General features: G+C 35.0%; 1 protein-coding gene across 1 annotated transcript in view; it reads right to left on the bottom strand.

Moving 5' to 3' along the window:
- ifc (delta4-sphingolipid-FADS-like protein ifc) overlaps positions 1 to 22454 on the bottom strand; it is a 103848-nt gene that overhangs the window by 11755 nt on the left and 69639 nt on the right. Inside the window, exons 3-5 of the mRNA XM_069846697.1 lie at positions 15440 to 15579; positions 5316 to 5529; positions 3590 to 3801 (exon numbers count right to left, since the gene is read on the bottom strand). Coding sequence (XP_069702798.1) covers positions 3590 to 3801; positions 5316 to 5529; positions 15440 to 15579 — 566 coding nt within the window. The remainder of the gene's footprint in view (positions 1 to 3589; positions 3802 to 5315; positions 5530 to 15439; positions 15580 to 22454) is intronic.

Raw genomic sequence — 22454 nt, 5'->3', positions numbered from 1 at the left:
AAAATGAACATATCCGTTATCTTATCATTTGAAAATGTATCACTATAGGCAACAATAGCCCATACTTAAAAAAAAAACGCTATACTGGAGAATTAGCACGGTCACTTTGAACCGTGCCGTTACGTTTAGCACCAAATTTAAGTAAATACACAATGTCACCAACATAAGAACGTGACGTTGGTGTGTGGCGTAGTTGGCGGGAGAAATTTTTTCTCTCTCTGTCTACCTCCTTCGTTCTGAACATTATTGAGAGATAGCACCACTGTTAGCGACAATGTGTATTTGCGTAAATATTGCGAGTAAATTATGACGAGTGCCTTAGAGGAGAGGCTCGGGACAGAAACAGTTTTGCTGTAGCGCATGCGCGGACCTCTCATGCAGTGGGAGCGTGATCCTTACTTGAATTTATTTTTGCGTGTACTTGCAGATTAAATGATTGAGATCCCTTCTTGCTCCGGTTACAGGCCTTGCATTTACGAAGGTTATGTTATGTTATGTTATGTTAGGTTAGCTTAGCTTAGATTAGCTTAGCTTAGGTTAGGTTAGCTTAGGTTAGGTTAAATTAGCTTTGGTTAGGTTAAATTAGCTTTGGTTAGGTTAGATTAGTTTTGGTTAGGTTAGCTTAGCTTTGGTTAGGTTAGGTTAGGTTAGCTTTGGTTAGGTTAGCTTAGGTTAGGTTAGCTTAGGTTAGGTTAAATTAGCTTTGGTTAGGTTAGATTAGTTTTGGTTAGGTTAGCTTAGCTTTGGTTAGGTTAGGTTAGGTTAGCTTTGGTTAGGTTAGGTTAGCTTTGGTTAGGTTAGGTTAGGTTAGCTTGATTTGGTTCGTCCATGTAGTAGTTAAAATTATATAATATGACAGTTTTTGATTCGTAATATTGTTAAAAAATAATAGGCCTATAATGAAAGCGGTGAATAATTTCATGGTCCTTAAATTTTTTTTTTCGTAAAAGGCTAGGTATTTTTCTATAGGCCAGAAATAAAACAGCAACGCCGTCATAATTACGTACTTTACGCTTTGGCGAACATTAACCGGAAATTTACTTTCCGTCATTTTAATTGTATTCCGTGAAACACATCTTTTTTCCTGTTAATTTCCTTGTGATAACCTAGTTTATTATCTTATTACTTCTTCATTTTCATTTAATGCATTCAAAAAACCGCCGTTGTACTACATAAAACCTTGAACTTGACTAATGGAGTGAATTATTTAAGAATATAGTCGCGAATTTGACTACCACCATTTCGATTATATTTTGTTTGATACGGCTCGGTACGGCCCGGTGACTAGTGGCCAGCGAGTAGAGTCGACTATCGATATTGGTCTGCCGTGCGTATTATCCAGTTGTTCCAAAAAAAAATACAAAGATACTGCTACAGATAGACAATGCATACTTAATTCACCATTAAGCTCTAATTCATATGTCATCACCTCCTCTTTCACTCACTTCTACTCTCATTCATCTCCACCCATAGAATACACCGATGCACAACACATAAGATAGAAGCCTCATGACCACTGCAATGAAGCATCTCTCTTCAATATGTTCGTACAGATTGTTTAAAATGTGATAGTTTTTAACACACCGATATCTTGACACTTAACATTGTAATACTTATACCCTTATAAATTCTCTAACTCAATAGCATTAATAAATTTTCGATATTCATTCATGAACTTTCCTATTCGTTGCATTTTATATGCAGGCCATGTTCCTCCCTTTTGAAGTGTGAGTGAGTGTGAGTGTGAGTGTGAGTGTGTGTGAGTGCGTGCGTGCGTGGGCGTGCGTGCGAGGGCGTGCGTGCGAGGGCGTGCGTGCGTGTGTGTGCGTGCGTGTCTGTTGACAGAAAAGACAGTGGGTTAAAAACAAAAAGCTCTTCTAGTAATGGTTCACAGTCTTTCTAATAGCTAGTTAAGCTGTCCTGGAAAGCTTTACTTAATGGATATCGGAGTCATAAATTATATAACAGTGAATCAATAACTTGAAGGAAAAAATGTGACGAAGTTACTGCCCATATGCTATTCATAAATCATATAGAGTGCCATGATTGACTCTAATTAAAGGGAGGTCTTGGTATAATTAGAATCAACACGAACTGTTACATATCTTTGTAACTAATTCTACAGTTCATAGCATAAATACACGTCAAAAAAATGACTTTCATACTCCATCGGCAAGCCTATCATGCTATCAAAAAGAAATATGTTATACGAGAGTAAAAATGTTTAATAGCCTCCCTAGGGATATAAAATATGAAACTCAAAACATAAGATTATTTAGGGCCAAATTAAAGCAGTACCTAATTTCTCACGCCTTCTATTCTGTTGGTAAATTCATGACATTCAATAACGCTTCATGAAATTGATACTAAAACTTTGTGTTGTACTAGTAGACTATATTGTAATTCTCTTCTATATATATTTCAACTAGACTGTGACTGTAAATTAAGACTTTATAGTACGAGTACTATTAAGATTTTTTTTTCGTTTGACTTGTTCCATATTCTAGCTGTGAAGCAATGTACGAATATCCAAGATTCACATCTGTAGAAAAGTGATTTTAAAAACTTTATCCAGAAGGGAAGTGAAGACAGGGATTTATGGTACATAAAATTAGCCTGTCTTCGTCTAATACCAATCATTAGGTAACTTACAGATTTTGAAAGTGTGGCTAAAACTTCTTTTGGGACACTTCCAACCCAATTTAATCATTATTTCAGTTATTGTTATAGTAGCTCACGATTCTTTTTATTGGCAATTATTTCAGAATATTTCTTACTCCTATGCATAAGACAATAATGTTCATGTTTCAATTTATTAATCTTCTTTAAACTTTAACTTAAGATACTTATCTACCCTTGGGAGAAAAACTCTTTTTTTCTCTGATTACTTGACACATAACTAAGGGCAAGGGGGGGAGAGCAATTTTTTTAAGCGAAAACTGAAATTTGTTTTAGTACTTACAGTTTTTATATTAGAACAAAATTTCTTTCACTGTCTTACTCCTAAAAAAGGCAGAATAAGTTGTGAAAACGGTTTTTCCCTATCTTATCCCATTAAGGAAAAATATTACTTTATTTTTTTGAAAATTGCAACCATAAAAATAAAAATTTAAGATCTTGGAGTTTTAAATTAATTTTCTTAAGCAGTAGGACACTGTTTTTAGTTTGGCACTCAGCTACGTTAATCAGCTTCATTTTTGTGCAAGAATGATGAAAATATCTCAATTCTAAGTGCACTTTGTGTTAACATTAGTGTTGTAAAATGCTGTAATACTCAACATGGAGAAAAATCATCTACATCCTGAGGGTATGAAAAATTATTGTACCAAAACACACAGCCGTCACTTAAAGTAAGTTTAAACTAAACTTAATTCTACTTTAAATGTTGGGCACTGCTTCTTTTTTAATGTCAAAAATGTGGAATAAAGCTGAAGAAATAAATTGCTTGCATGCCAAATTTAATATCTCCAGGGCTGGTTTGTAGTGAGATATTGTTAAATAATACTATACGTCCTATTTATAATTCACAGCACTCTAGTTACAAAAAAATTATATAAATACAATCTAGTAGCATTAACTAGATTCGTACCTCTGGCAGCTTCGAACCTGGCACTGCAGGAAAGTCATGATGTTCATTATGGTACCCAACATTAAACGTTATCAAGTTGAGCCATCCATAGTAAGAGTATGTCTCAAATCCCTTGCGGAACATGTAGTGCTCAGAGACGAAGTGGCCCGCTACAGGGTGGACCCCCATGGCAAGTAGAGACCCTCCAATCATGTAGACCAGTATCTTACCTCCTGTAACAGCACAAATGTGTGAATTCTTAATATGACCAACCGATTTACTCACATACTAGCCGTACCCATGCGCTCCGCTGCACCCATTAGAAATAAATATAAAGTAATTACATAATTAAAATAGGACATTTGATCCATGGAACATTCGTGTTTGATAGAAGGATAAATCGTTTATTATGTTACTTAATTTAAATTGTATTAAAAAAATTAAAATGCGATCATTTTGATCCAGAGACCACTCATTTGGTCATAAAAATTATTTTAGGAAATACAGGAAACGAATGCCTATCAAGTTTTCTGTGCATAAGAAGCTATTTTAATCTTACCTGTCCTCGATTCACTCAGAAGTTACTGTAATAACATTATAGCATTATGTCCATCTAGAGAAACTACACTTTCCAATGGTGAATTAATAATTAATTATACAAATCGATTAATTTAGCTTCCGATATTACTTCATACAAACACAGAAACATTCTCTTCGGCTATGTTTAATAGCTTTCGATTGTTGTAGTCCAAGGCCCCTTATAGACTAAGTCATTTGTTTTTATTTCAGTACAGCGCCTTAGATGGCATTGTTATTGTAATTTTAAAACTCATTTATCTCATTAAATATCAGTCCTATCAAAATTTTGTATAGAATAAAACTTACCGGAAATTATTTTTAAAGAAACTTTTGTTATGTAATATTTTTCACGAAAATGAATAATAAGCGACACATTTCGATTTATTTAATTCAGGCCCCCTTTATAACCCCCCTTTTAAATAAAGTGTTTTGAATGCCATACAGCCTAAAATCTAAGTTACAACGAACTTAATTTATATTCCAATTTTCATATAAATCGGTTCAGCCATTATTGCGTGAAAAGGTAACAAACATCCAGACAGACAGACAGACAGACAAACAAAAATTTCAAAAAAGCGATTTTCGGTTTCAGGGTGGTTAATTATATACGTTAGGGCCAATTATTTTTGGAAAATCAAAAATTACCAGAAAAATTTCGGCTACAGAATTATTATTAGTAAAGATTAGCTATTACTATGGTTTTCATTACATCATTCAATAATAAAAGGTCTCTCTTTTTTTATTGTTTCATATTTCAACAATTTCTATGGTAATGCATAATGTCTATCCAAGCTAAGAACCATACTAGACCAAAACACGGATCAAAACAAAATGACGCCACTGATTAATATGCGATTGAAAGCCAAAACCAACACATGCTATAAAATATAGACCCTTAATTAATTCATTATAACTAACTTTTTTAGACATTCAAATCAGTGCAATGTAAATTAACCATTATGCTAGACTAAAAGAAACCTAATGTACCTATACATGTGTACTTGATCTTTTCTGTTTACCACGGCATAGTGATACATTAGTATGGTTCTTGGCTTGGATAGACAATACATGTTGTGAAGTTAAAAAATTAATAACATAATAATGAAGATAATTATGAATATAAGTAGAGGCAGGTATGAAGTTTTCGAAGCCTATTTTGAATACTTACCACACAATTTGTACACTAAAACGTCAAATGCGAGCTGCACAATTACGTTCACTATTTCAAACTTCGTAGGATTCTTGGGGTATGTGATAACGGGACGTAGTGCATAGAAAAATGGCTGCAGCATTAGCCAGCAGAACTTCCCAAATGTGTTGCAAAACATCTTAGCTTCAAGATATGTTGGAATGTCTGTATCCTTTATCTCGTCTCCTTGGTACTGCAAACAGAAACAATTGTAAATACTTTTAATGGATATCTCACAAATAGGGGAATCATGAGGCAAAGAAAGAATAATGAGCATAACAGAACTTCATATATTATGGATGGTATATCTTAACTTTAGATCGTGAAGGCTATATGGCTTGAAATACATAATTTTAAAATCATAATAAAGCATAATTTACAAAAAAAGAAAACAATATTTAACTTAGCCAGTAAGCAAAGTGAGTACAAATTCAAAAGTATATGGTACAACAAAAAATGTTTCTAGCTACTACCATAAGAGCCAGGCTTGTGTACGGTGTGGTCTCAGCCAATAATACTTACTTACTTACTTACTGGCTTTTAAGGAACCCGGAGGTTCATTGCCGCCCTCACATAAGTCCGCCATTGGTCCCTATCCTGAGCAAGATTAATCCAGTCTCTACCATCATATCCCACCTCCCTCAAATCCATTTTAATATTATCTTCCCATCTACGTCTCGGCCTCCCCAAAGGTCTTTTCCCCTCCGACCTCCCAACTAACTCTCTATATGCATTTCTGGATTCGCCCATACGTGCTACATGCCCTGCCCATCTCAAACGTCTGGATTTAATGTTCCTAATTATGTCAGGTGAAGAATACAATGCGTGCAGTTCTGCGTTGTGTAACTTTCTCCATTCTCCTGTAACTTCATCCCTCTTAGCCCCAAATATTTTCCTAAGAACCTTATTCTCAAAAACCCTCAAACTCTCTTCCTATCTCAAAGTGAGAGTCCAAGTTTCACAGCCATAAAGAACAACCGATAATATAACTGTTTTATAAATTCTAACTTTCAGATTTTTTGACAGCAGACTAGATGACAAAAGCTTCTCAACTGAATAATAACACGCATTTCCCATATTTATTCTGCGTTTAATTTCCTCCTCCCGAGTGTCATTTATATTTGTTACTGTTGTTCCAAGATATTTGAATTTTTCCACCTCTTCGAAGGATAAATCTCTCCAACTTTTATAGTTCCATTTCGTACAATATTCTGATCACGAGACATAACCTTATTCTCAGCCAATAATATAACATAAAAATTTACAAAGACAGTTTACTAAGTACACTAACTTAATTCAGACCGACAACACACAAGAGAAAAAAGAAAGAGTAAACGACAGAAAAAAACACATTTAATATAAATTGACGATCAGACAGAAACCAATGACATTGAATAAAAACATGAATATAGTTGAGAGAAATAAAAAGATAAAAAATAAACCATTTGTTAATATTATATATCATGAATAATTTCATAAATTTCTTTTTTAAAAGGTTCAATTTTGAAGTATTTCAAATTTGGAAAATTATTTGTAAGTTTATTATAAAGTCCTGGGCCGAAACTAGCAATATGTTGAAGTACAGTACTTTTATGACATTTAGGCTCAATTAATGGGAAAGTAGACTTTTGTCTTCGACTATGATGTTCATGTCGATTAGATTTAAATTTTGAAGTTCCATTTCAGACACTTCCATTTCGAAAAAAAAATGTAAAAAATGATTACAATACTTCCAACTGAAGAAACTAATTATAACGGCAGTGCTAGGCGTGTTTAAAATTTCACAAATGTTACTGGAAATCAACTGCAGGCTAATTTGAAATTTAGTTTATAAAATGCAGTAATTATTTTGTTTAATCCTGAAAATGAAATTTATTCTTTTCTCAACTCCCTCTTTAAAAATAGATAGTATACTGTAGTAGTTGCTTTTCTCCTTATCGTCGTTGTGGGTCACGTTAGTCTCACACGGTGTTCATTCTAAGTTATAATTATAGCCATGTAGCTATATATAACAATTTCACTTTTCCGCGAAGGACAAATAATTACCGCTGAGGTTGTGACAACTGAAAAACTCTGCGAAGTTCAAACACTCCCAGTGCTATGAAACTGAGATACGAGTCGTAACTTGCTATAGTAAAACATCCTGTTATCTTTATTCTACATTTACAGAGTCGTATGAAGCTCTAATGCAGAGTACTGGCCATATGTCTACTGTGAGTTTCAAAATTAGCCACTTCGTTTCAATTCAGTCGAATATGTTCATTCGTCTATGAGATTCAAAACGTGCCACTTCGTTTTAATTCAGTCGAATATGTTCATTCGTCTATGAGATTCAAAATGTACCACTTCGTTTTAATTCTGTCGAATATGTTCATTCGTCTACGAGATTCAAAACGTGCCACTTCGTTTTAATTCAGTCGAATATGTTCATTCGTCTATGAGATTCAAAATGTACCACTTCGTTTTAATTCTGTCGAATATGTTCATTCGTCTATGAGATTCAAAACGTGCCACTTCGTTTTAATTCTGTCGAATATGTTCATTCGTCTATGAGATTCAAAACGTACCACTTCATTTCAATTCAGTCGAATATGTTCATTCGTCTATGAGATTCAAAACGTACCACTTCGTTTCAGTTCAGTCGAATATGTTCATTCGTCTATGAGATTCAAAACGTACCACTTCGTTTCAATTCAGTCAAATATGGCCATTCGTCTATGAAAAAGTACCACTTCGTTATAATTCAGTCCAATATGTCCATTCGTCTATGAGATTCAAAACGTACTACTTCGTTTTAATTCTGTCGAATATGGCCATTCGTCTATGAGATTCAAAACGTACCACTTCGTTTCAATTCTGTCAAATACGGCCATTCGTCTATGAAAACGTACCACTTCGTTATAATTCAGTCCAATATGTCCATTCCTCTATGAGATTCAAAACGTACTACTTCGTTTTAATTCTGTCGAATATGGCCATTCGTCTATGAGATTCAAAACGTACTACTTCGTTATAATTCAGTCCAATATGTCCATTCGTCTACGAGATTCAAAACGTACCACTTCGTTTCAATTCTGTCAAATATGGCCATTCGTCTATGAAAACGTACCACTTCGTTATAATTCAGTCCAATATGTCCATTCCTCTATGAGATTCAAAACGTACTACTTCGTTTTAATTCTGTCGAATATGGCCATTCGTCTATGAGATTCAAAACGTACTACTTCGTTTTAATTCTGTCGAATATGGCCATTCGTCTATGAGATTCAAAACGTACCACTTCGTTTCAATTCTGTCAAATACGGCCATTCGTCTATGAAAACGTACCACTTCGTTATAATTCAGTCCAATATGTCCATTCCTCTATGAGATTCAAAACGTACTACTTCGTTTTAATTCTGTCGAATATGGCCATTCGTCTATGAGATTCAAAACGTACTACTTCGTTTTAATTCAGTCGAATAAGGCCATTCGTCTATGAGATTCAAAACGTACCACTTCGTTTCAATTCTGTCAAATATGGCCATTCGTCTATGAAAACGTACCACTTCGTTATAATTGAGTCCACTATGTCCATTCCTCTATGAGGTTCAAAACGTACTACTTCGTTTCAATTCTGTCAAATATGGCCATTCGTCTATGAGATTCAAAACGTACCACTTCGTTTCAATTCTGTCAAATACGGCCATTCGCGTATGAAAACGTACCACTTCGTTATAATTCAGTCCAATATGTCCATTCCTCTATGAGATTCAAAACGTACTACTTCGTTTTAATTCTGTCGAATATGGCCATTCGTCTATGAGATTCAAAACGTACTACTTCGTTTTAATTCAGTCGAATATGGCCATTCGTCTATGAGATTCAAAACGTACCACTTCGTTTCAATTCTGTCAAATATGGCCATTCGTCTATAAAAACGTACCACTTCGTTATAATTCAGTCAAATATGTCCATTCCTCTATGAGATTCAAAACGTACTACTTCGTTTCAATTCTGTCAAATATGGCCATTCGTCTATGAGATTCAAAACGTACTACTTCGTTTTAATTCAGTCGAATATGGCCATTCGTCTATGAGATTCAAAACGTACCACTTCGTTTAAATTCAGTCGAATATGGCCATTCGTCTATGAGATTCAAAACGTACCACTTCGTTATAATTCAGTCCAATATGTCCATTCCTCTATGAGATTCAGAACGTACTACTTCGTTTTAATTCTGTCGAATATGGCCATTCGTCTATGAGATTCAAAACGTACTACTTCGTTTTAATTCTGTCGAATATGGCCATTCGTCTATGAGATTCAAAACGTACCACTTCGTTTCAATTCTGTCAAATATGGCCATTCGTCTATGAAAACGTACCACTTCGTTATAATTCAGTCCAATATGTCCATTCCTCTATGAGATTCAAAACGTACTACTTCGTTTTAATTCTGTCGAATATGGCCATTCGTCTATGAGATTCAAAACGTACTACTTCGTTTTAATTCTGTCGAATATGGCCATTCGTCTATGAGATTCAAAACGTACCACTTCGTTTCAATTCTGTCAAATATGGCCATTCGTCTATGAAAACGTACCACTTCGTTATAATTCAGTCCAATATGTCCATTCCTCTATGAGATTCAAAACGTACTACTTCGTTTTAATTCTGTCGAATATGGCCATTCGTCTATGAGATTCAAAACGTACTACTTCGTTTTAATTCAGTCGAATATGGCCATTCGTCTATGAGATTCAAAACGTGCCGCTTCGTTATAATTCAGTCCAATATGTCATTCGTTTATGCATTCGTCTACCACGGCCACTAAGTCTAAATAATGAGCGAATCACGGTTTTTGTTATAATCCTGTTATTTAAATCTTTCGTGAAAGGAAAACCACTACACAATTTTCTTTTTAAACCTGAAATTGCTTTGCAAAACTCCACTCCTTCACTGGGGAACATGCACTACAGTAGTACATTCTTTTCAGTCGATAAGTATCTAGTTCAAAATAAAGTGTTATGATCTCAATGTTTATTTTATTTTGCTGTTTCACTAGTTATTGTCAAATGTTTACCTATGAATATCAAGAGGCTAAACTCATACCGGCCAATGAAATATACAGTATTAAGTTAGGAATAATTTAAATACCTGATAAGTTTAATAATTTATTATGCTATCTTCTTTTCATTACTCATTTATTATTATTCGCGGAAGTCTTATTCAAATATCACGCGAATTCTGGCCATTTCTTTGGAAAATTCACTCACGCTGCGCCAGGGATGTCAATACGCCTGCACTGCGTGCTCTCAAGAACCCGCACAACATTTCCTTACGAGCGATGACAGTATATTACCATCTTGCTAAAAATTGACCCTTGTTGGATTTGTTCTGCTTGTAGTATGAGCACGCAGTGCAGGCGCGTTTTTACACCCCTGGCTACGCGCTCGAGAATTATTCACAAGATCTCTTGTGATATTGCCTACGAAAATATAGTATGCATGCCCAAGCCAACACTGAAGTAACAAGTGCACTGTGACGTAAAATATGCGCGGAGTATAGGGGACGAGATTGAAGTGTTTTTGGACATTGTCGTAAGATTTCTTCGTGTGTACACTGGCATTCAAAGATACTAATCAATAGTGATCGATAATTTGTCCGTATGTAAGTGTGGCTTCTTTAGTTATTACTTCTATTAGCAGATGGCGAAGATAACAGTCAGTGTCGCCATTAGTATATAAATATACCATCACTATACTTACTTACTTACAAATGGCTTTTAAGGAACCCGAAGGTTCATTGCCGCCCTCACATAAGCCCGCCAGCGGTCCCTATCCTGTGCAAGATTAATCCAGTCTCTATCATCATACCCCACCTCCCTCAAATCCATTTTAATATTATCCTCCCATCTACGTCTCGGCCTCCCTAAAGGTCTTTTTCCCTCCGGTCTCCCAACTAACACTCTATATGCATTTCTGGATTCGCCCATACGTGCTACATGCCCTGCCCATCTCAAACGTCTCGATTTAATGTTCCTAATTATGTCAGGTGAAGAATACAATGCGTGCAGTTCTGTGTTGTGTAACTTTCTCCATTCTCCTGTAACTTCATCCCGCTTAGCCCCAAATATTTTCCTTAGCACCTTATTCTCAAACACCCTGAACCTATGTTCCTCTCTCAGAGTGAGAGTCCAAGTTTCACAACCATACAGAAGAACCGGTAATGTAACTGTTTTATAAATTCTAACTTTCAGATTTTTGGACAGCAGACTGGATGAAAAGAGCTTCTCAACCGAATAATAACACGCATTTCCCATATTTATTCTGCGTTTAATTTCCTCCCGAGTGTCATTTATATTTGTTACTGTTGCTCCAAGATATTTGAATTTTTCCACCTCTTCGAAGGATAAATCTCCAATTTTTATATTTCCATTTCGTACAATATTCTGGTCACGAGACATAATCATATACTTTGTCTTTTCGGGATTTACTTCCAAACCGATCGCTCTACTTGCTTCAAGTAAAATTTCCGTGTTTCCCCTAATCGTTTGTGTATTTTCTCCTAACATATTCACGTCATCCGCATAGACAAGAAGCTGATGTAACCCGTTCAATTCCAAACCCTGCCTGTTATCCTGAATACCATCATTATAGAATTACAAATATCATCCTCCTCTTATGACTGTAAAAACACTAGATTTAGCGGGAACCGCCGATACTTTCAATTACGAGAATAAATTATACTTAATCTACATCAACATTTTTCCAAATACTTTTTACCAGTCCCAGTAATAGGGTCATCTGTTCAGAACTAGCGGAACTGTTTCAAAATATATCAATTTCTTATATCTTTGGTTCTGACTTACAACGTGGTTAGAAAGGTCGCTTACACGATCAGAAAATTGGAAATCAGATATCTTTGAACGTGTGCCTTTTCAGCAGGAACGTTAGTATGAAGTACAAGAAAGCTTAGCTCTGTCTGACTCATTAAATGATGTTGGTGTAGACTAACATACTGTACCTATACAATGACACCTGACATTGTTTAGCTTTTATCGCATTTACATGTATTCTAATCAACAAAGATAGGATTATCTCGAATTTTCTAACGCATGAGATTTTATAATCTTTCTCACTAAAAGAATGAAAACACTTTCGACGGGAAGTACAGCGTGATTCATATAAAACTCAAGATTTTAATTGTGTGTTTATTTCAACAAGAAGAATGCTAGTAACGTTGTATTGCGTCTTAAATGTACAGAATCTCTGGGAGATTACTTTACATTAAGTGCTGAAAATACACTTCCTCCCCCTCAAGGCACAGCTGAACATGTACCATGCTTTTCGCCATTCGCTGGATCATTGCGTTGTCAATACCGTTGATTTTGCGTGTGATGTTCTCCTTCAGATCGCGCAAAGTCTGAGAGTGTGTAGCGTAGACTCTTCCCTTCAAACAATCCCACAGGAAAAAGTCTGATGAGGTCAAGTACGGTGATCTTGGTGGCCACAAGTTCCTGGAGATGATACGGTCGTCAAAGAAACTTTGGATCAGCGCCATGGACTCATGTGACGTATGACAAGTGGCACCGTCCTGTTGAAAGTACCCTTGACGCAGCTCAATATCATCCAATCGATCGACGAATTTCATGAAAATGCGTCGGTACTGTGTTCACTGTTCCGTCGAAAAAAATTGGACCCACTATTCTCTCTGTGGATAGTGCTCACCAAACTCCGACTTTAATGGGTGCAGATTTCTTCTATGCTGGCATCGATGCCTTGGTCTATCGTTGTAACGAGCGTTTGGACAAGCATGGTGACTATGTTGAAAAGTAATGCGTATCGGTGCGCTAGTGCTATGTATCAGTATATCTGCATGTGAAGTGAAGTTTGTCCATGAGAGCTCCTGTTAACCTTACTTTTTGAAGTACTCTCACAGTCTAATACTTACAGTCACGCAACTCATACGTATAAAATATGCCAACATTTGACAGCTGACGCGACAGTAGCCCTCTAGCGGCAGGCAAGTTAACAGTGTGCACACGACATATGATAACACATCAAAAAAACGGGTTTTGCGTAATTTATTTTATATTTTTTAAGTGTATATGTTCTTATTAATTTTACTTTAGAATCCTAGAAGAATTTCACACGCAGTTAATCTACAAGTTTCAGAAGCTGGGAATAAACGTAATTATTTCTGCTCCTTAAAACTGAATCTTGGCCCTGATCACGTATCATGCTTTGAAATAATATAATTGTTCGTACGTGGACGGTTAATTCAATTCATTCCTAAATATATTTATGAATCACTGGAACTCTATATTTACTGTGAGAAGAGTCAAAATTAGTAGCTTCAAAATTGTAGGCCATATCTCGTAGGGTACATCGTGTGATGAACTCCTCTCCCTATTTCCTGAGAAATTAACTATTTTCCATACCACAAATTGGGGTAAACTCGGCCGCTGAGGTAAACTTGAAAATAAAAAAAGGGGAGGATTTAAACCTTAATATGACATTGATTTATGAAGTTCATTATTTTTCCATTTCTTAAGAACCGGTATTTCCTTTATTATTTTGAGTCACAAATAGTGCTGATATTATGGTGTAAATTTTTACGGCAAGTTTACCGTATTTTACATTACATTTCCAGTTTTCACACATAAGCTTAATTTTAACTTATCCTACCTATATAATACGTAATTTACATGCACTTACTGTTAATATGACGTAGGTGAGAACAAATAAATGAACACACAATTTTGTTGAAAAAATTGTAACTTCAATATTAACTCCGAAAATGTAGGCCTAATTTTATTTTCAGAGCAGTAGTGGTGTAAGTCAAAAATGGGTAATGAGGGTTAAAGTATACATTCTGTTAATACAGCGCAAAGTAGTAGTTAATATTGAATTTATTTAAATTATTAGTAGTCAGTGAATAGCACGAAGGATATATTAATTGCTACTTTGCGCTGTATTTTACAGAATTTTTACTTTAACCCTCATTACCTAATTTTGACTTACACCACTTCTGCTCTGAACGGCTCAAATAATCACTGGGAATGTAAAATCAACACCAATAGCAGTCATACAAATTATTACAGAAAAGATTGCTTTTTATATTAAATTTAAAAAGGCTCTTTTATTTCTTGAGAACTTAATACGTCTGCCACATGAATCTACACCAACACATCAGAAATTTTATCGACACAGTCCGGATTTATTCAAGAAGTGAATATTTCGCAAAAGGATTACAATAATCCATGAATTCTTGAAAAATTAACACCATGATCCCTACTTGAATGCAATATAACATTCAACTTCTGAAAAATATAAAGAAATAAACACGAATACAAAAATTATGGAATTACTTGCATTAAAAACTCTAGATACACTATCCAAAATCGGAATGGTTACATATTTACACATATGATCTCTGCAAAAAAATAATATACTGTAACAGGCATCTACTTTGACATACAAATAGGTAACTGATAACTTATAAATGTTTTATAGAACACAATACGTAGGCTACCTACAACGTGCATTATTGATTATGACTGATTTATGACTTTCTCTTGGTCTTTAGGGAATCTGAAGAACGACAAATTCGGAGATTTAAACTTGTTGTTACTGCAATTTTCGTCATTGCACACATTGCCTTTGTTCCGACGCATGATTAAAACGTTATTATAACATCTCGCATCCCTTTAAAGCACGTGCTGGCTGAACGAGATTGTATCAACCCATTACCAGTGCCTTGCCTGCCGCTTGGGCGCTAGTGTCGCGAATGTTGGCAAAAAAAGTGTTGAAGTTGCGCGACTGTAAGTATTAGACTGTGGTACTCTGGTAGTTGAGAAAAATCTCGAAAAAAATCTCAAACAGGTAATCAGCACATGAGATTAAAATCCACACAAGTGCAGCTAGCTAACCCCCTGAGCTATGCCAGTAGCTATTCCATTCAACATCACCAATGAGAAAAATCTCCCGCGGTACAAGCCATAGAATTTATATTTCAATAAATATCCACCTATAATTCGGTGAAAGGAGAGAAAGCACACAATTATTTTTAAGAGCTTGAAACAAACTGTTATTGTGAAACTGGATTTGTTTACTTACCCTATGGTGCTCCAAGTGGTACTTCTTAAAGCTGACAGAAAACGGAATTCCAATCGGAAGGTTGGTGAAGATGCCTAGAATCTTATTTGCCAGTGGTCTCGCATGGCCGAATGCTAGGTTATGCGAGATTTCATGAATTGCTGAAACAAACAAAAACAGAACTCACTTCTTGCAGTTCAATGACAAACTATTTCAATTATGTACCAAGTGTAACACTTTTCTACTGAACAAGATTTATTATTATTATTATTATTATTATTATTATTATTATTATTATTACGGAACGTTATTTCGATATTTTTTTTTTCCTATCATCAGGCAGTACACCTCACTTGACGATATGTGTCAGAGGAAGAACAATATTATTGTATGTATACATCTGAAGTCTGAATAGTGTAATATGTAGCTAGTCAGCGATATATGCAATAAAGGGGAAAATGAACTGGGCACCCTACTCCATATCACATGACTTAATTTCCTCATGAGTGACGCCTTATTGCACAGACTACACTATCCAGCGTAAAAGGAATTCATCACCGACGTTGCCCCTTTTGTCTACTTTTTTTTCCTGTCTACTTAAGTTATTGAGCTTAATAAAAAACATTCTTGTTAGTCATTTTAAAATGTTCGTTCAAGTTATAGTTTCTCTATGTGTCTCTTTTATGGATAATGCCAAGCGAACGCTATTTAGCCAATCAACCAGCTCATTGACACTCGATTGAAAGAAAGAAAGAAAGAAAGAAAGAAAGAAAGAAAGAAAGAAGGAAAAAAAGAAAGAAAGTTATGTTTTATTTAACGACGCTCGCAACTGCAGAGGTTATATCAGCGTCGCCGGATGTGCCGGAATTTTGTCTCGCAGGAGTTCTTTTACATGCCAGTAAATCTACTGACATGAGCCTGTCGCATTTAAGCACAATTAAATGTCATCGACTTGGCCCGGGATCGAACCCGAAACCTTGGGCATCACTCGATTGACCTAGGAGAATCTGATTATACTATTACACTTTTACTACGTCATACTATTTTTGACCAACAAATCACGGCTGTTTATCGCTACAATTTTATCACTTTCCTAGCATTTGTTTGTTTTTATCACTTCCCTAACATTTCAAAATGCAAATTCTTTACGGTACTATAAAACATGCTTTTCCATCGTCATTTGTTTCTCAAATAAATAGTCAACTGAAAATGGCAGCTCCGCTCAAACGTTTTGGTGAAGCTAACATTAGTGAAATAGAATTTTAGTAGCTAAGTCAATTAATAGGCCACTATCTATTTTATTGCATTAGAGTACTGTATTTCTTCTAATGTTTATATACTTTCTTCTGTTTTTGTTGCCTTCCTACCATTCGTTTCTCTGTTTGCCAACATTTCAAATTGCAATTCTTTACGGTACCGTACTCTAAAACATGCTTTGCGATCGTTATTTGTTTACCGCATAGATAGTTAACTGAAAATGGCGGCTCCGTTCAAACGTTTTGGTGAAGCTAATATTAGTGAAATAGAATTTGAGCAAATCAATTAATATTTTATTGTATTATAGTACACTGAATCATTTCGCTCTATATTCTGATTTATTCAGAGGAAATGCTTAAGAAAGGAAAATTTCCAGAATCTCAATGGACAGGTGTCTCATTTTATGACACTTAAGATATATAAACATAATCTAGATTTACTGTAAATAACAGTTTTCCGGCTGATATAGTATCAATCGTCACTTCAGACAATTAGCTGGCTTCATTGAATAACAGACACGCTATCTAAAATCCAACACCTGAGCGCGAAATCCAATGAAGTAATACTGCCACTCACCTGATAATATTCGTCACGCATGCACAGGATTTTTTTTAATATCAGATTACTTATCTATGAAAGTATCACGGTCAGGAGGAGAAAAAACACGTGAATATTGTTTATCATTCAGCACACGTGAGTGGTACAAGAATTTAACATTAACACATACACATATGTACATGCATGCACACACGTATGCAAGTACGTGGGTACAGTTGTGTTTAGATAGCTTGGCCGCTGTTATGCGCGAACATTTTAGTAGGCGGGGGGATGTGGAGTGAGTCAGTTTCTCAACATATTAAGTGGGGCAGGAGGGGGAAGGAGGAGAATTGCATGCATGCTAACATAAGTTACAGCTGTGTTGAAAAACATTGGTCACGTACGTGCACTCCATGGGCGATCACAGTTTTTCCACTCACTGCTATCCAAACACTCGTACTTAACACAACGCGGTATTTTCTTTTCAGAATAAGTAATGCATAATCAATTGGAATCTAGTGAAATTTATAAACTTGTACTTGCTATTTGGGAAAAGGAACAATGGAAGGAGTCCATAATTGTACCTATTTTTAAGAAGGGGGGGGGGGCAAGACTAACTGTGGTAACTTTCGAGGAATATCACTTTTGTTGACGTCGTACAAAATTTTGTCCAATATCCTTTTGAGAAGATTAACTCCATATCTAACTTAGATGAAATTACTGGAGATCATCAGTGTGCTTTTAGGCGTAATAGATAGACTATTGATCAGACTGAGACAGATACTGAAGAAAAAAAGGGAGTATAAGGGTACAGTACATCAGTTATTCATAGATCTCAAAAAGGCATATGACTCGGTTAAGAGAAGAGTTTTATATAATATTCTTATTGAATTTGCTATTCCCAAGAAACTAGTTCGATTAATTAAAATGTGTCTCAATAATAAAACTTACAGCAGAGTCCGTATACGCCAATTTCAATCAGATGCTTTTCCAATTCACTGCGGGCTAAAGCAGGGAGATGCACTATCACCTTTACTTTTTAACTTCGCTCTAGAATATGCCAATAGGAAAGTTTAGGATAGCAGACAGGGTTTGGAATTGAACGGGTTACATCAGCTGCTTGTCTATGCGGATGACGTGAATATGTTAGGAGAAAATCCACAAAAGATTAGGGAAAACACAGGAATTTTACTTGAAGCAAGTAAAGCGATAGGTTTGGAAGTAAATCCCGAAAAGACTAAGTATATGATTATGTCTCGTGACCAGAAAATTGTACGAAATGGAAACACAAAAATTTGAGATTTATCCTTCGAAGAGGTTGAAAAATCCAAATATCTTGAAGCAACAGCAACAAATATAAATGACACTCGGGAAGAAATTAAACGCAGAATAAATATGGGAAATGCCTGTTATTATTCGGCTGAAAAGCTTTTATCATCCAGTCTGCTGTCAAAAAATCTGGAAGTTAGAATTTATAAAACAGTTATATTACCGGTTGTTCTGTATGGTTGTGAAACTTGACTCTCACTTTGAGATAGGAACAGATATTAAGGATGTTTGAGAATGAGGTGCTTAGGAAAATATTTGGGGCTAAGAGGGATGAAGTTACAGGAGAATGGAGAAAATTACACAACGCAGAACTGCACGCATTGTTTTCTTCACCTGAATAATTAGGAACATTAAATCCAGACGTTTGAGATGGGCAGGACATGTAGTACGTATGGGCGAATCCAAAATGCATATACAGTAGAGTGTTAGTTGGGAGACCGGAGGGAAAAAGACCTTTGGGGAGGCCGAGACGTAGATGGGAGGATAATATTAAAATGGATTTGAGGAAGGTGGGATATGATGATAGAGACTGGATTAATCTTGCTCAGGACAGGGACCGAGCGATGGCGGGTTTATGTGAGGGCGACAATGAACCTCCAGGTTCCTTAAAGGCAGTAAGTAAGTAAGTAAGTAAGTAATCAGTTGGAACGCCTCTGATTGAGGTTCTGGCTGATATGTACATCTGAAGTCTGATTAGTGTAATATGTAAGTAAACAGCGATGTATGCAATGGAGGGGAAAAGGAACTGGCCACCTTACCCCATTATCTCATGGCCTAGTTGCCTCATAAGTGGTGCCTTGTTGGTATCATTTGAGAGGTTCAGACCTGTCTTCGGACAGTTGGCTAAACAACAACAATCAATTTGGTAGGTATACTTTTCAAAGAATGTACTAACCCTAGCGACTTGAAACTTTCGAGGCCTAATAATAACGCTTTTGGCTCTAATTTGCCACCTTTTATAAAATGCTGACTTACTTCTTCTATTATTTAAATTAATTTCATTTTTATAATTAATTTGCATAAAAACAATCAAATCCGGGTGACTAATAATGAAACTAATAATGTTAAAATAGTTATTGCAGTAGTAAATTATTACTAATAAAACACTGTTCCAAATTTCAGACTGATAGTACAGTATAATACTTTGAGAAGAATGTACCTAAAGTATTAAAAAAAGTAGTTTTGAGGAAAAAGTCTATAAAGTTCAAATTTACAGTTACTGTAGTTTACAATGTAACCCTGGAGTGTAATCACCTTTTCAGAATGGTCTCACCGCACATAATGTAGCCTACTATATCAATCTGTTCAGAATTCAATAAGGAATATTTAATAAAAATCTAAAAATCGATATTTTGGTCAATTTTAACATACAGGTTCCCTTAAAACTGCTAGACGTCTCAAGCATTAACTGTCTTTTCAATCACGTATGAGAAAAACATCGGAAAATACCTCCGATCTGGTAATTGTTATGTTTTATTTAACGACGCTCGCAACTTCAGAGGTTATATCAGCGTCGCCGAATGTGCCCGAATTTTGTCCCGCAGGAGTTCTTTTACATGCCAGTACATCTACTGACATGAGCCTGTCGCATTTAAGCACACTTAAATGGCATCGACCTGGCCCGGGATCGAACCCGCAACCTTGGGCATAGAAGGCCAGCGCTATACCAACTCGCCAACTAGGTCGACTCCGATCTGGTAAAATAAACTCAACCGGGATTCGAATTCACGCCCCAGCACAGCCTCGATGCGTGAGTCCCGATCTCTACTCCTAAGTCACGCAAGTGGGTACCAGTTATTCGACACACGGCAAGAGTACATTTGGAGAGAACTGAGGATTAAACGGAGGGGTAGAAAATAACCCCAATACATCGAGAATAACCTACGCTGAATCAACACGTTCAGTTCTCAAGGTGAAGTTGGTGAGGGAGGTCACGGTATTCAATTTCATAAGAAACTTACTGGGCCCTAGACATTATTTTAAAGTACCCTTGCAGAAAATCAAAATCCCGTACTTTCGTTCAGGATCGAACTCGCGTCCTCCCAGTCACCAACTGCTGTATCAATATTAGCCTACACGGCTCCTCGGCAGATGCGCGCTACACATGATAGTTATCACGTCCGCACTGATTGTGAGTGTCTAGCAAGGTGAAGTGTTCGCTGGTTGGCATGGAGACAGATCACTTGAATGTAACGTCATTTTTACAGTAGGCTTAAGCTACTCATATACAGACTGGAAGTGAGATAACCCTGCGGATTTTCAGAGCGGATAGCTCATGTTATATGTAGCATAAAATAATAATAATAATAATAATAATAATAATAATAATAATAATAATAATAATAATAATAATAATGATTTATTTAACCTGGCAGAGTTAAGGCCATACGGCCTTCTCTAACACTCAACCAGGAGTAAAACTGCGTTACAAAAAACACTACAAATTTACAAAGTACACTACAATTTTACACAAAAAACTGAATAAGATAATAATAATAATAATAATAATAATAATAATAATAATAAAATGTAAACAACAAGTAGAAATGAGACATAATATATAACATACAGAAAGAAAGAAAAAAGCATAATAAAATGTGAACAGCAGGTCAAAATAAATGAGACATACAAAGTATAAAAAATAAGACAATTATTGATAATAATAATAATAATAATAATAATAATAATAATAAATAAGAATAGTAATGATAATGATAATAATAATAAATAATAGTAATAATAATAATAATAATAATAATAATAATAATAATAATAATGATTTATTTAACCTGGCAGAGTTGAGGTCATACGGCCTTCTCTAACACTCGACCAGGAGTAAAACTGAGTTATAAAAAACACTACAAATTTACAAAGTACACTACAATTTTACACACAAAACTGAATAAGATAATAATAATAATAATAATAATAATAATAATAATAATAATAATAAAATGTAAACAACAAGTAGAAATGAGACATAATATATAACATACAGAAAGAAAGAAAAAAGCATAATAAAATGTGAACAGCAGGTCAAAATAAATGAGACATACAAAGTATAAAAAATAAGACAATTATTGATAATAATAATAATAATAATAATAATAATAACAATAATAATAATACTTACTTACAAATGGCTTTTAAGGAACCCGAAGGTTCATTGCCGCCCTCACATAAGCCCGCCATCGGTCCCTATCCTGTGCAAGATTAATCCAGTCTCTATCATCATATCCCACCTCCCTCAAATCCATTTTAATATTATCCTCCCATCTACGTCTCGGCCTCCCCAAAGGTCTTTTTCCCTCCGATCTCCCAACTAACACTCTATAATAATAATAATAATAATAATAATAATAATAATAATAATAATAATGATAAAAAATAAGAATAGTAATAATAATAATGATAAAAAATAAGAATAGTAATAATAATAATGATAATAATAATTTAAAATATGAATAGTAATAATGATAATAATAATAATAATAATAATAATAATAATAATAATAATAATAATAATAATAATAATAAATAAGAACAGTAATAATAATAATAATAATGATAATAATAATATAATAATAATGATGATAATAATAGTAGTAATAAAATAGTGCAGTACAAAGCATACAATGAACACAATATTTTTAAGTACACGCAATAAGGAAAATTATGATTATATATAGCTCAGTTTATCACATTATAGATATAACATTATCGGAAAATATGAAAACAAAAATATAAAATAAGTCAAATATCACTAGAACATAAAAAAAATGTGAATACGTGGAAACATGCAATACAATACTTGTCATAATAGTAAGTTAGTTTGGCAACTTGTCGTAAGATAATTTTCTAACTTGGATTTGAAAGATTTCAATGTTCGGCAGCCCTTGACTTCAGGCGGCAG

The sequence above is a fragment of the Periplaneta americana genome, chromosome 15 (assembly GCF_040183065.1).
Source record: "Periplaneta americana isolate PAMFEO1 chromosome 15, P.americana_PAMFEO1_priV1, whole genome shotgun sequence".
Lineage (NCBI taxonomy): Eukaryota > Metazoa > Arthropoda > Insecta > Blattodea > Blattidae > Periplaneta > Periplaneta americana.
Note: the sequence above shows the minus strand (reverse complement) of the source record. Positions and strands in the feature narration are given on the sequence as shown.